This window comes from Gobius niger, assembly GCF_951799975.1.
Source record: "Gobius niger genome assembly, chromosome: 20".
Taxonomy (NCBI): Eukaryota; Metazoa; Chordata; class Actinopteri; order Gobiiformes; family Gobiidae; genus Gobius; species Gobius niger.
In genome coordinates this window covers 18,186,998-18,202,934 of record NC_136871.1, presented here as the reverse complement: position 1 = coordinate 18,202,934, position 15,937 = coordinate 18,186,998, and the positions used below count along the sequence as shown (strand labels likewise).

General features: G+C 38.0%; 1 protein-coding gene across 1 annotated transcript in view; it reads left to right on the top strand.

Moving 5' to 3' along the window:
- Positions 1-15,937, top strand: part of rnf123 (ring finger protein 123) — an 84,671-nt gene that overhangs the window by 702 nt on the left and 68,032 nt on the right. Inside the window, exons 2-25 of the mRNA XM_079578326.1 lie at positions 145-193; positions 443-524; positions 1,167-1,246; positions 1,315-1,412; positions 1,486-1,540; positions 1,805-1,890; positions 1,977-2,063; positions 2,159-2,226; positions 2,297-2,429; positions 2,525-2,632; positions 3,089-3,193; positions 3,273-3,398; positions 3,474-3,566; positions 3,647-3,722; positions 3,809-3,924; positions 4,009-4,108; positions 4,196-4,257; positions 4,591-4,662; positions 4,800-4,920; positions 5,883-5,984; positions 10,185-10,285; positions 10,372-10,564; positions 12,070-12,215; positions 14,157-14,240. Coding sequence (XP_079434452.1) covers positions 178-193; positions 443-524; positions 1,167-1,246; positions 1,315-1,412; positions 1,486-1,540; positions 1,805-1,890; positions 1,977-2,063; positions 2,159-2,226; positions 2,297-2,429; positions 2,525-2,632; positions 3,089-3,193; positions 3,273-3,398; positions 3,474-3,566; positions 3,647-3,722; positions 3,809-3,924; positions 4,009-4,108; positions 4,196-4,257; positions 4,591-4,662; positions 4,800-4,920; positions 5,883-5,984; positions 10,185-10,285; positions 10,372-10,564; positions 12,070-12,215; positions 14,157-14,240 — 2,310 coding nt within the window. The 5' untranslated portion in view covers positions 145-177. The remainder of the gene's footprint in view (positions 1-144; positions 194-442; positions 525-1,166; positions 1,247-1,314; positions 1,413-1,485; positions 1,541-1,804; positions 1,891-1,976; positions 2,064-2,158; positions 2,227-2,296; positions 2,430-2,524; positions 2,633-3,088; positions 3,194-3,272; positions 3,399-3,473; positions 3,567-3,646; positions 3,723-3,808; positions 3,925-4,008; positions 4,109-4,195; positions 4,258-4,590; positions 4,663-4,799; positions 4,921-5,882; positions 5,985-10,184; positions 10,286-10,371; positions 10,565-12,069; positions 12,216-14,156; positions 14,241-15,937) is intronic.

The window sequence follows — 15,937 nt, the reverse complement described above, 5'->3', positions numbered from 1 at the left end:
TGTAACTTATCAGATATGTTTTATGTGTATTATATTGATGGAAGTTGTACAAATGATCTAAATTTCTAAGGATATGTTAGGACAAGATATTTGTAATACGAAAGGATAAGATGTATATGATGTCTTTATATTTTCTTTTGGCAGTGTGTATGGGCGAGGAACCTCCAGACAAGCACGATGACATCCAAAGGAGGTGGAACTACGCTGACACGTCGTAACTATAGATTAGCTTCAGACACAGACAAACCAAAAGCCACAGGTTGTCATTCAATCACTTTATTTTTTGTTTAACTGTAATCTAAAATAATGGCTGTATAATATATACGTAAAACAATGATGAAAGATATATGAAATACAAAATAAACCATCTAAAAGATGAATTGTATTTGACTGTTTTTTAGACACAATCTAAAATTTGTTCCAATATAATCTCTTTGTTCAGGCATCGTTAATGAGAAGCTGCTGAGTGATTATCTTCATCATATATTCCCTTCCACCACAGGACCTGCTGTGGCCTCACTCAGGTATTCAGCACCATGTTCTCATACATGAAGTTTTGTCCTGCCAGACAACATCTTGGTTTTTCTAGTCTAGTATTTGTGTAACTCCACTTGTGCAGACAATTGTTTTTTGTAGAAATTGTTATTCCCTGTTAAGTTGTTGCATTTTATTATTGTGAAATATATTCCGTTGTTGTTTCTGTTATTATACCATGACCCAAACTTGTGTTACTGTGCCCTCTAGTCAGTGGCCTATTTTCTTAAGCCAGGCAGATTCATGTTACCCACAGGAGTCTATACATAGACAGTTGCATACAAACACACAGTTCCCTTAAATTAGCCAAGTCATTTCACCACTATCCTGAGGATAGCCCTGTGGTAAGTAACCCCCACCCCCTGTAACCTAAACTACTTCCGAAGCTAAGTGAGCGGGTTATGTTTTCTCATAGCAAGCAGATTGAATTTGGTATACGATTTCTGGAAAGTTGAGGACATTGTTGATAATATAACTCCTGACCGAAAGTAATGAGAGAGTGTGGTGCAATGATGCTGACAAAAACATTTTAGGTTGTAGGCCAACTGCATGCGTCTTTGTGATTTGCACTGGAAGCAAAAAAACAAACAAACAAACAAACAATCTCTCTGCTTTTCTCGGTCAATGCTCAGGAAACCCCTTGGATTTCAGGATCTTGGAGCTCATCTAGAGAGCTTACTCGCAGAGGGAGAACCCACAGATGACAGTAAAGGTTCATATTAAAGTGATCAATTCTGTATTTGAAGAAAGAATCTCATGTGTTTTTTATTCTTATTTCAGATCAAGCTATTGATGGACGCTTAGGTCCACAACCTGTTGTCCTAGACCACACCAGTGGATTTGAGGGCCTTTTGTTTGTTGATGATGACCTGTTGGGTGTAAGTATATTCTGATGAATTCTACGCAATAAGTTATTTTTATAATTCTTATTTTAAATGTTTTGATTGTAAGGTCATTGGCCACAGCAACTTCAGCTCCATTCGAGCTACCACGTGTGTTTACAAAGGTAAGTAGATGCAATAGTATTAACAGTTAAGTGAATCAAAATGACCAGAGTTAGGAAACACATGGTTAACTACAATGTGAAATAAGTCTTTCCATTGCAAACAACCATTTGTTATTGGTCTGTAAAAACCCACCATACTGACTGGCTTACTGATCTAATTAGTGATTATAGATAGATGGATCAATAGATAATGATTTGCCGAGGATTCATCATTTGCTATTTATTTTTAATTTCTCAATATATAATCTCTCTGATATTGTACAGGGAAATGGGCATATGAAGTGCTAATATCCTCCCAGGGCCTTATGCAGATTGGCTGGTGTACGCTCAACTGCCGCTTTAACCAAGAGGTATAATGCGTCTTCTGTATTGTAAATTGAGCAATTTCTTTACAATTCCTCATTCTAATCTTATTGATATTCTTCCTTTTTTTCAGGAGGGAGTGGGTGATACTCCTGACTCGTATGCTTATGATGGAAACAGAGTACGCAAATGGAATGTTACAACCACAAACTATGGAAAGGTGAAAAATAAGTTTGTAGCATTATGACTATAACAATACAATATGTTGTATGAAATTGCCAAATAAATAGACTTTGACATTTGAACTTGTCACAGTCATGGGCGGCTGGGGACATTGTCAGCTGTTTGATCGACCTAGATGAGGGAACTATAACATTTTGCTTGTAAGAATGAATGAAATATTCCTACCAATGCTGTTAAGAAACACAACTCACTTCTGTTCTGCTTTCTTAGGAACGGACAATCTTTGGGAACAGCTTTTACTGATATTAAAATGGGTCCAGGCATCGCCTATTTTCCTGCTATTAGCCTCTCCTTCAAAGAGTCTGTGGCTTTCAACTTTGGGAGTAGACCGCTTCGATATCCTTGTTTTTATATTTGCGAAAGTATTTAGGAAGTGCTATTAAAAATCTGGAATGATTTTATGTGTTCAACCTTAACCCATTTTGATGTACATATCCTGTGGATGGACACATGCCACTTCAAAATCCACCAATGGCAGATCTGTTGAAAGCACACAAACTTCTGGGCTACGTCAAGAATGTTCTGTCTACATCTCTAGATCTACAGGTAAGAAACACAAAAGTGTAAAATTAACCTTTTGGACTGAGGGATGTCTTTCCTTAATTTAGTGTTAGCAAGCCATCATTTGCTATTTTTAATTCCCTTTTATTAAATTATATCAAGGGTGTCCAAATTGTGGCCCGGGGGCCAAATGCGGCCCTCAGAAATTGTTGGTGGCCCTTGGGCTTGTCGCTGAATCAGCATACATTTCCCGAGATGCTGCTTTTAAGTTTAGTAATTCTATGCAATTCTAACCTAACAACTAATATTTTATTGTGAGACAGAGCTGGTATTAAGATTTTACACTTGGTTGAAGGTTTCACGGCACTGCCCACCTATGTGGCCCTCCACCCCATATATGCTTCAATATGTGGCCCTCCATGAATAAAGTTTGGACACACCTGATTTATAATAATACAGTCAATTTACTCATTCCATATTTTTTTGTATACTTTTGTATAGGAGGAGCGATTTGTTGAAAAAGAACTTTCTGCGTGGAGTCTAAATGGAGATCCAACTGTTCTAGTCACCCTTGCTCACATATTCAACCACTTTGCGCCACTAATGGTATAAAATCACCACATTGTCTTCATCTTCACCCTCTGAATTTGTGTAACTGTATCGGCACATTGGTGCTCTTTTGCAGTGTAAAGTTTACCTGGTGGAAGATGTGCTGATGAACTTTCTGTTGGGCATCCTGGAGGGTGGAGGTTCAGTTGATGAGCATCCACTCATTCAGCAGCTACTTGACCTCTTTTGGCTTCTCATGGAGGTGACACACAGACACTGAGTTTTTATACTTACTCACACACCGGTCAGTAGTAATAGTTATGGATTGAATTAACAGGACTATGAAGTGAATGACTGTCTGAAGCAGCTGATGATGTCTTTACTGCGGGCCTATCGTTTTTCTCCCATTATACCCGATCTTGGTTTCCAGGTGAAGTTTCTGTTCTTTTTTACCTTTACTCATTGTTGTACAGTAATTCATTCATACACCTTGTTTTTGTTTTGTGTCAGATTCATTACTTGCGTCTTACTACCGCCATACTGCGTCATGAAAAGTCCAGAAAATATCTCCTCAGCAATGTGTTATATCCTTTGTAGTTGTTAACAAGACCAGAACCATTCAGTTACACCTTGAACTAAAGACGGTTGTGGACTTAACACACATATTTACATTCGATGTAATGCGTTCAGTAGTGTTTTTCTACATCAAGACGCCTCTGAGAGTGAAAGAGGCTGGTCTGGAAGAGCTCATTCCAACAACCTGGTGGCCAACTCACTTTGACAAAGAGGTTGGGCAGTCAACCACATAATTCAACACACTGTTAACATGTGAGTGAAGCCTTCCACTTTGAAACATGCTTGTGTACTTGCAGGGAAAAGATGAGCGTGAACCCAAAGATGAAGGTGCAGATGAGCGCCTGAGACGACGAGCCTACGAACGAGGCTGCCAAAGACTCAAAAAGAGGATTGAAGGTTCTGATCTAAAATTCCAGCGCAGTGTTTTTACACTTCAAAATGTAACCTCAGCATTTCTGTTTTTTTGTTTTTTTTTGTTTTTAGTGGTTGAAGAGTTACAAGTGCAGATACTGAGGCTGCTGTTAAATAACAAAGATAAAACAACAGTAAGTTATGTTGATAAATATTTATACAGTTATGTACTAATGTGTGTGGTTGATTTGTACAAGTATCTGTAACACACAATATTAGTGGTACAGAGTTTTAATGATAACATTGAAGTTTCAAAGTTTTATTAAATCTCAAAACTGAAGCTTGACTCAAATAAAAAAGATAAAGGAAGAGTATGGGAATCAGGTCTCGGTGTAACAAATATGAGCTTACAGTACAATGGGCACCATTTTTGATTAAGTCTTAATTGGTTAATTGGTGTTTGTGCGTATCCTTTGGTATTTGAAACAATTCTCTGACAATAATTTCAATGTTTTTTTGTTCCTCAGGGGGAAGCATCACGATACATCTTTCTAAACAAGTTCAGGAAATTTCTTCAGGAAAATGCTAGCAACAGAGGGGTAAAATTGCAACAAAACCAAAACAAAGCACAGTATACTAGCTTATTATAAACCACAGCGGATGATTACTTTTTTTTATGGTTCCTTGACCTTTCAATCAAAACATGTTATATTTAATACATTTGTTTTGTCTGCAGCACCCTACTGCTCTGTGTCCTCCCGAGTACATGGTTTGTTTCCTCCACCGGCTTATTACAGCTGTAAGAACCTGCTGGGACGAGAGCAAAAGAAAAACTCCAAGCAGCATTAACAGTGAAGGTGAGTCGATACAGAATATGTGCATTTAATATGTGCAGTGCATATACAGTCATGCTCAAAGGTTTACATACCCTGGCAGAGTTGTAGATTGAAGGTTAACACAAAAAAGTTTTTACTCACCCACAGTTAGTGGTTGTGTAAAGCCATTTATGGTGAAACAGGTGAGTTTGAGTTTAAGAAAGTACCAAATTGACCCTGATCAATAGTTTGCATACCCCAGTTTTTGATACTGTGTATTGCCCCTTTAACATCAATGACAGATTGAAGTCTTTTGTGGTAGTGGTGGATAAGGTTCGTTATTTTTTATTCTGATTGTAAAGCGGCCCATTCTTCTTGGCAAAAAGCCTCCAGTTCCTGTAAATTCCTGGGCATGAGCTGCACGTTTGAGCTCTCCCCACAGTGGTTCACTGATATTGAGGTCAGGAGACTGAGATGGCACTAACAAGATCATCACTTTATTCTGCTAGAGCCAATGGCATCAGCGAACCAGCTCCATATTTCAGAGTAGGTATGGTGCACCTTTTGGTTTGTCAGCAAGGCCTATGCTGGCCTGTGATGATTGCGCCATATCTACTTACAGCCCAGGAACTTACAGGAACTGGAGGCTTTTTGCCAAGAAGAATGGGCTGCTTAACCATTTGATTATATACAGAACCTTCTCCACAACTACCACAAACTACTCCAAGCGGTCATTGATGTTAACGGGGGCAATACACAGTATTAAGAACTGGGAACTTTTTCACCATAAATGACTTTACAACTACTATGGTTGAAAGAAAAACATTTTCAACTTTTATATTCTTTGAAAAATAGTCAAAAAAATCTAAAATTCTGCCAGGATGTGTAAACTTTTGAGCACAACTTTGTTTTTTTCTATACATAAATGTGATTGAAAAACATGCTGTATATATACATTTACTGTATATATTTTGGGGTATGACATTTTTGCTGATCATTTTCAGAAGCGTATGTACCGCCCCAGTTGTTCTATAACGGGAAGGTGGACTACTTTGACCTGCAGAGACTCGGTGGACTTCTCTCCCATTTGAAGAAGACTCTTAAAGGTTTGTTATTTCAACTCCAATCACAAACATTGGCAGTAATATACCGTAGGTGATTTGAAAGTACATTGTTACCCCATATTTTGCGAGTTTTGTCTTTATTCAACCATTATTTATTCAGCATAGGATTCCACCTGTAGTGTTGCTTGGCTCCACTAGAGGGAGGAATTGCATTACTATTACAGAGGCACATTAGCTTTTGGCAACAAAAGCATGTCTGCCCAGAGTCATTTTAACTGAAGCAAATTACTCTGCTTAACTCTGCAGGTTTCATAGACCCCCACACTCACATTTTCCTACACTGTATTTGAAATGTAAAAAGAAAATGACAGTGACCAGACATTTTTGGTTGCCTTTAAAGCTATCTACGTCACTCCATTTCTGAAGAACTGGTGCATTTCAGCTGATGTGCAGTCTAAACAAGGTCACTTGCTGCTTTGTTTACATGAGCCTTTCTGTTGTCAAATTGAGGAGCTAAGGCAATATGTTTGCTTGTCGTTGCCAGCAGATGGAGCAGACAGGTGTGTAATGTAGACAGATAATCCCTTTGAAATTCACTGTACAGGCAATATGTTCTTCATTCAGTGCCAGTGAAGACTGAGTGGCACTGCTGAAATCAATTACCTGACACAATGGGTAATTTATTTGGATCTTTTTTTAGTGCGACACCAGGTCTTCCGTTTTATTTACAGAGGCACTATGGGTGGGTTGTGGCCACGATGTGCCCTTTCAAAGTCACCGCTGTGGTAACTGCTCCAATGTTCTTTTTTTTGGTATTTGATTTCATTTTAGAACATTGGCAAAATAGTATCGTAACATATAATGCATTCTGTTTCTCTAATTCATCTCACTTTAGCAACTCTTGTGAAGTGGCGTCTACTGGGTCACATGGCTTTATACATAATACTTTTTATTCCATCATATTCATTTGTGCTCACTTCTTCTGGTCATGCCTGTGGTTAGCCAAATTGCTGTATCTGTTGTCGTATATCCACAAGGTTCAACAAATAGTACTTGTAACATACATCACTACATCATATTACAACCCAGGCTGTGTTAAATGGGTTGGGAGGCTTAAAGGAATAGGACACAATTATTTAAATACTGAGATATGTTGAGCTTAGACGAGTTGTTGCGTACCTGTCTGGTGTTTACCCGTGCGCTCAGTCACACATAAAGGCCGCAGATGTTATTAGCATTTAGCCTCTCCTCTCCTCTATGGGGCCAAACAGGGGTGAAGTTAGAAGTGACCAAGCTCTTCCACGTTTCCCCTATTTAGACACGGTTACGAGAGTAGTTAAAAGATCCAAGTATAGTTGCACAAAATTAAACAAACCTAATAATACCTTAGGAGCACTTTGACTTTAGTGCGCGAACGTTGAAGTGCTCCTAAGGTATTCTTATGCATTAACTCGTCTAAGCTAAGGTAAGAACATATCTCAGTATGCAAAAACGGTGGCCTATTCCTTTAAGTAGCTCATATCTAATATGTAATATCACCTCAAAAATGTTTACAGTTACAGTTAGCTCCTATGAGAACAAGTGTGTCTATTTCAGTCAATCTAATACCTGCAAATGTGGTCTTTGTTTCTTAGGTCCTTACAGTATGATAAAACATGTACTATATTGACTTGTGATAACTACCAAATATGGTATCACTTTGTTTTACAGTACCTTGATACATTGTACCTAACTAAATATAGTACAATATAATGTGCTCTGAAACAATCTGTAGTAACTTGTACCTATGTGTTACATACACAATGGAATTACTCGTATTAGTACTTTTGTAGGTACATAATGTAATAGGACACGAGATCCTTAGGGTTAGGGCTTAAGGTTAGGGTTAGAATTATGAGTTATTACATTACCTACAAACTACAAATACATATTATGCCATCGTATATCTAACCCATAGGTACAAGTAAGTACACATTGTTACAGAGCAAATTACATTGTACTAAATTTAGTTGGGTACGATGTGTCAAGGGTACTGTAAAAAAAGTGTTACCCAAAATATATTATTACTTAAGTAAGTGACATCCTCAACTAAATCAGGCATGGTAGATCCTGGGACCCCACCATTCCAAGATAGAATTTTGTAAATAGGTTATCACTGCACTATCACTATCACTCTCAGCAACATAATAAAATTATCAAAATAATATTTAGGGTTGTTCTGATGGCAATATTACAGATTATTTAGGGATCGGTATAGGGCTGCAACTAATGATTATTTTGGTAATCGATTAATCTACTGATTAATTTTACGATTAATCGATTAATTGCTTGGCTCTGAAAGGTGCATGGAAATAGTATTTTTTTCAACCACATAAAGGTAAAGTGGCACCGCTTGAGGACATGTTGATGGGGAAACTTGAAGTGAATGTTTGTAGGAGACTCTTTGTGCTAATTCTGCTTCTGATTGGATGAGACATTGATATTTATGACATTTACAATGTACAAAACAATACATACCCTAACTTTAAAAACAAAGTAGGTTTTCATCAAAAATACATAATTGTCATGTAAATTTTGCTCTATTTAATAATAATAATAATAATAATCGTTTAGTTGTCGATTAATCGATTAGTTGTTCCAGCCCTAGATTGGTATTGGTGAGGCAATAGTCACAGAGAACAGGCGTCACTGTAGTTTTCATTCATACCCCGTGGCATCAGACGGATATCGGTATTTGCAACTACCCTGAGCCCAAGTGTGATCCTCAGTATTGGATTGGAAAAAAAATGGTATTGATTGATAATATAATATTACTAAACCTAATAAACACCCACTATAAGAATATTAGATGAATAGAATAGATGGTAGACCTCTGAGCCACGCTTTCTTAGCTTTCAAGTACCCCTAAACTAAATTATCCAGTCCGGATCACTACATAATCCTTAAAACCTTTGGTACTACGAACCAGGGCCGGATGACGTCGTACAGCCTACACATTTCTCAACATATATGTAGTGTGTAACATGATAGTCGTTTCCTTGGAGCATTTGCTGAAGATGGTGCAACGTGCAGTTCTCGCTGTTTTGGCTGGAGTTGCAGTCGTCATTGGTCTGATCAGCATTCCTCCTGCACCGCTGTTACCTGTATGTAATCAAGGCCTGATTAACAACGCCTCTCACGTAGACCCATGAACCCCCCCAGGCCATTCATCATTGTTCTGCTGCTCACATGATTATATGTCGTCCATCGTTAACAAGGCGTGCCCTCATTTATTGATTAGCTTAGTTATCAATGTGACTGAACGCTGGGAAGCACTTTTCCATCTGTTTAATGCCCACTTGAGAGGAAGTTTGGAGCAGAAGGAAGAAATGAATGGACAGTAATTACAAATAGTCTTGAGAGATATTTGACAGGGGAATGTGGTTTGCGGTGCATGACAGTAAAAAAGCATTCAAAGTTAGTTAATTAATAACAATTTGAGGCATTATTGCTTTTTTTTATGTATTTGCATTCAACTTTCGACAATTCAAGTTAAGTTTAACTCGTGTACAATTTGCTTTTTCTCATTCCTCTGTTTAAGGTCATGCTTCATACAGATCTTTTTACATTTGTGGCATTGATCTGAGCATTGCATTAAAGCATTAAAAAGCATTAAATCTTACTTGCTGTGACCTGTATGAACCCGATGATTAGTTACTGACATTTCGAACAATAAAAATGTCACCTGGTTTGTGTCGAAGCGGACGTTAACTCGGGGGCAAGTTCGTGCAGAGTTTGCTAATTTGAATCATACAGGAAAGGCAAGAATATAGTGGCGCACATGACACAAATGTATATTCTTTTTTGATCCATAAATTTGCAGTATTACACAAGGGAACACACCAATAGTTGTAAATTGCAATATGAACATGGTTTTTAATAGGCCTTGAGGCAAAACAATCCAGATTGTGTTTTATTAGATTTATTTAAGTTAAGAAAAGTTGTTGCTACATATGTTTTTCATCATTTTGACAGAACTTGACATGAAGAAGGATTTAGGGCATTAAGTAGGTCACTCTCAGTGTGCTTTTTGGTCTTTTGACACTGAGTGATTTTTTAATTTATATTTGCTGTTGCTTTTATTATGAAGAAAGAAATGATGCAATGATGCAAAATCTTTTATACTAGTACCTACCATTGCGTAATATGCCAAGATAGTGTTTGGAAGACGTCCAGGTCTAATTTTTTATTATGTTTCATCAGACGACTTGGCCAGTAAAGCTAATGTCATCATCGATCCTGCCGAGATTCAGGCGACATCTATGGACGATCTCGATGAGGATGAGGAGAGTGGAGCTGCTCAGGTATTATTTTTGATCTTCATGCTTGCTTTGTAAAACCTATCAATTCAGTGCATAACAATAGCATGCTGTATCTTCTTGGTCATCAGAGACCATTTGGTGCTGCAGCTATGGGTGGAGCCCTTGCACGGCCCAGCTGGTTGAGTTCTCCAACACTGGGGCGAGCCAACAGGTTTCTCAGCACAGCCGCTGTTAGTCTCATGACCCCACGGCGACCTTTTACACAACCGGAAAAAGTAAAGGTTCGAACTCTTGCAGTGGAGCAGAGAACTGAAGAGGATAGTGAGTATTAACCTGTGACAAAATGTTATCTGGATAGTTGAAAGCAGTCCCCCTCCTACCAATGTTATAGATACAGACGGCATCTCTGGAATCGCCCATATATCATGTTTGAAAACAGTTAAAGGAATAGGCCACCGTTTTTACATACTAAGATATGTTCTTACCTCACTTTAGACGTGTTAATATATCCCCGTCTGGTCTTTGTCCGTGCGCTCTGCCAGGCAAACGGAGCACATACGCAGCCTCTCCCACATGTGACATAGCTCCGAAAAAGCTCACGATAGAAGCTACCAAGCTCTTCCACGTGTTCCCTATTTAAATAAAGTTACGTGAAGTGTTTTCATGCGAAGTATATTTACACAGAAATGTAACGTGTCGATTTTATAAGCAAATAAAAAGGGGGACTATATTGTGAGGCGTAATGATACGAGGAGCAAAACGTCCGCGCAGTAACTCCTAAAGACTTCCCCCCGCTCACTTCCGTCAATAACCTTTAGGAGTTACTGCGCGGACGTTTTGCTCCTCGTATCATTACGCCTCACAATATAGTCCCCCTCTTTATTTGCTTATAAAATCGACACGTTACATTTCTGTGTAAATATACTTCGCATGAAAACACTTCACGTAACTTTATTTAAATAGGGAACACGTGGAAGAGCTTGGTAGCTTCTATCGTGAGCTTTTTCGGAGCTATGTCACATGTGGGAGAGGCTGCGTATGTGCTCCGTTTGCCTGGCAGAGCGCACGGACAAAGACCAGACGGGGATATATTAACTCGACTATAGTGAGGTAAGAACATATTTTAGTATGTAAAAACGGTGGCCTATTCCTTTAAGTGGGAAAACAATTTGGAGAAAAATCTAAACTTTCTCTAATTATTCAATAACAACTTGAAGAAACGCTGAAATATGAATATAGTTTTCTACTAAATAAAGAAACAAAGACATGGAGTGGAGCAAAGTGGTTCAACAGCCCATAAATACATAAATAACGGAGAATGCTAACTTGATGCTTCATGTTAGCATCGGGCTAATGCTAGCGGGTAGCTATAACTGCCGTTTTTTTCACTTCTACTGAACAATCTGCTGTGAGAAAATATCCATATGGGCCCGATTTAGACTTGGTTTTATTTGTATGTGATAAATGCGTTCATGGTCCACCAGAAAATGGCTAAAAAGAGTGAAAAATTGTGTTTCTCTAAAGATTCTATTTTCCCCCTTGGCGAAGCCCCGCCCCCTTCTATGATGAGATGCCGTCTGTATCTATTGTTAAGTCCAAGGTTCCATTCTCTCACTGAATATCACTCAATGTTAGGGGGTCCATGGGTCTGCTACCTTCAACATCAAAAGAGCCACTTCGGCATGTTCAGATCAAAATAAAGCATTGGAGTTCTAGTTCAGTACATTTTCCCAAATAGAGCTTCCTCGTACAATGCGGAAGCATATAAACTCAATACCTGCATTTGCTTCATGGGGGCTTTTTTCCTGTTCCTTTTAACTTTTAAGTCGAGGGAAGCCATGGTAACGATGGTCTGTTGCTGGGGCGACCAATGGAAGAGCCCGAGCAGCCAATCGCCGACAAGTCCCTGCTGGAAATTGTTGATGGAATTGTGATGATGTACAACCTCAGTGTTCACCAGCAGCTAGGCAAGGTAGGTTTAGGTTTGTGCAAAATGTGTTGTGGAGAAAAGGCTTTTGGCTCGACATTCTGTGTGTTATGTAGTCACTATTATGGTTGGAACAAAATTAAGCTTTCAATAATAAATAAACTCATCAGGAAAATCAACTCCGTGTTAGAACTGCTTTTCAGGTTCTACAACAGCCTGGGAAGGACAAAGAGCTCCCTTGTACTATATGAACAAATGTTCCCCCACATTTTATACTTTCAATTTATTATGTATAAGTTGTAGTCCGCTCCTGTGTCCATGCTGTGAGAAAATTCATCGCTCGACTTCATAAAAAAAATCCACAAATCATGTGGATAAAATTATATATGTCTGAATCTGGTGAACTGAAATTGCAGCCCACGGAGTTCAATGTACTGAAAATGCGAGCGTAGCGTATTCATAATGTATGAGCTGACCTTGACTGAGCGTCTTGTCATCTAAAGCTACTATAAACCCTAAAATCGTGAAGTACTGACTAGAGCTATGCAATTAATCAAAATTCAATTACGATTTTGATTATTACACCAAATGATTAAAAAAGTAGCATTATCAAAATTTGTAATAATAAAAAAAGAAGTAATACGTTTTTTTTTTCCATTATTCAAAAAGAGGAGAGAAACTTTGCACATCAATTACCAGGGGCAGGTGTGTAGAAGATGAGGGAAATCCCAGCGTACATGAGCAAAAATAATAATTGTTCCCGCACACTGCCAACCTTGCAAAAAATGTTATTTGGTTTACTTGGATAGTCAACGTTTCGGTCCTGAGACCTTCATCAGGCATTATTCAAAAAGACAAACAAAGGCAAACAAAGAAAACGTTACAATTTCAACAGTTACAATACATTTAACAAACTAACACCAAGACAGGATTACAAGCTTACTTGCGCAGGTGTGAGGGCTGGCCAGCAGGGGGCAGGTGTGAAACAGAGACCTCTCCTCAATCGAGGCATACTTGAAATCATTTGTATTTTTATGACTGTTCAGAAAACAGAAAATATTCAGCACAGTTTTTTGATTAATAAATCAATAAAATAAAGATATACTTTTTTTTCAACAAATAATAGTTTGAATAATCGTGATTTCAATTATGACTAAAATAATCTTAATTATTAATTCTTCAATAATCGAGCAGCCCAAGTACTGACAATTTTTATAAGGCTAAGCCAAAAAAACCTCTTATTTTTAGATCAACTATTACATGTCAGAATTCTTTTTTACTCTTTGTTTTGTATAGATATTTTATGGAGAAATCGCGTGGTTATCGTACAAAAGTCTTTTTATAATCACATGATGCACTTTTATTTGTTCGATTTAAGCAGAGACCCTTAATACTGTACAAGTTTTCTCTCAGCTCATATTACAACTGTTATATCCGCCTCTCAAACAAATAAACCCCAGCAGTGTTGAGACAAAGATTGGCCTTTAAGTCAGTAAAGCCTTCTGACCTCTTGGATATTGTGCGGCTCCATTTTTAATTTGAAAATGCAACACACAAGCGCTCTAACTTCAATGGCTTTTATAGCTGTCTGCCTGCTATGCGCAGCAGAAGAGCCTCAGCTGACTTTACTGTCTCGGGCTGTAATATGTTATATATTACATTTTCATCCAGGGAGATCTGAGTGTCACATGATATTTCACTACAGTTAAATAGAATTTACTAGTGTAAAAAGAAGAAGAATGTACAGCGTCTATCCTGAACAAGCCCTCAGAGGCAGATAGTACTCATTTACATTTACTCAAGTACATGTACTGGTATCATATCTTTAGAATTATTTTGAATCCAGTTTTTACCATAGCGTAGTCTTTGGAAATAAATCATCTCATCTGTAAACCCATTATAAAAGCCATAATAATTGTGATATTATGTAAAATGCTGTATCACCCATATTGATGCGAGATCCACATGGACTTCTCTTTTCCTCAGATGGTGGTGGTCTCTGATGATGTTCATGAGTATGCTGTAGCTCTGAAGGACACAGAGGAGAAGATAGCACGGTGTCCTGTGAGAGTAAGTCCAGCAATTCTTTCAGCCAAGGACTTTTCATTTTCTTTGTTTAATTTAAAAATAAGAAATAGGACAGCAATGATCATAAGTGAAATGTGTCCTTGTTAAAATCTTGTTAAATCTTAAATTATTCCTTTTTTGCTAGTCTCTAGAAATCAAATTTATAAATATCCCCCTTTTATCTTTTATGTGTTTATTTAGAAGGATCCCATTAGCCGAGAGCTGTATGCAGTCAGCTAGTCCTCCTGGGTGTATTCTAAAAAAAAGATTTGACCTTATTCAGCTCTGCTCGGGCTGGGCAATTAATCGACATTTTATCGAAATCACAATCTCTACTTTGGTCAATCTCAATAGTTATCACTTTTGTTGTTAAAGCATTTTCTCTTTGTGCTTGCACTTCCTGTGGGTTGGTATTTCCATTGTCAATGGAAGAGAGTGAAGAAAATAGAATTGGAATAAACTGAAAACTCACTTAAAAACAGAAATCCTTATGAATTTTCAGCTCAAGTTAGACCTGCAGTTTGGCTACAAATGCCACTTTCTGAATCGGGTAGAATAGTATACTATAGAACAGGCCTTCTCAAACTCCGGATGCGGACCACAAAGTTATTTGGTGCGGACTCCGGTGGTGCCTCTGCTTTGTGAATTTATTGCCATAGCAGAGCTTTGTAGCATCACTGGTGCAGTTTCAGTGTTGCCCTGTAGGGGCAGTGTATAAAGAGGCACACAGACGGCTGGAATGGCGTTTCCCTTTAAACACAGCTGCTAACAATAAGCTCTTGAGGTCCCGTCGAGATTATTGGCTTGTATCAAAATCATTGAATAAAGATAGTATTATAATTGATAGTCTTTCAACACCCTTAACTGATCATAGAGCTGTTTCTGTTAATCTACATGCACATTTTTTTCCATGAAGCTCCTTTTATTGGAAAATGAACAGCTCTCTTTTGAAACATAGAGATGTAAACAAGAAATCAGCAGACTAATCTATCTTCACTGGCATAAGGCACAAGAGACTTTTGAAATTGGCTCCCTCAGAGTGTATAGCAGTGATCTGGCTAGATCTAAACGGAAATATGTAGATAAAGTTATTTTGGAAAAAACTACCATCATAGGGAATATGCATTCTCAATCCTGAACGTCATAAAGAACCCCAAACACATGTCTGTTTAGATTAGTCCCTTTTGTACCATCTCTTATGAGAACTCTTTAGTGTTCCATCATGGGCCTGCTCTTTACTCTTGACATTTTTTTCTTAAACGAATTCCAATATTATGCATTTTTTGCTCATGTTGAAATGCATCGATTATTAAATGCATTTTACATGTTAACTATTTCAATGTTTACAGTTTTAGTGCAATGAGCACCAAATACATTTTTTGGACCTTTTGATTCTGAGAATTTTATTCCTAACCCAGTGCCACTCAAAAGATTTTGCCACTTTCTGCGGAACATATGACATCACATGCATGCCCACTATAGATAATTGTAGGAAGCAGTTTTCTCATTGCCGTAACTGGCAGAGGGAAAAAACAAAACAACATAAGCCAGTGAATTTCTGCTGTTAAAAAGCCAAACATCTCTACTGTTCTTATTTGTGGTATAAACCAGGAGGCACACATCTGATTTCCTCAATCTGCTAGAGTATGACAATATCGTATGACAAAATTAACTTAAGGGTGGTTGTGGCAAAAAGGCAA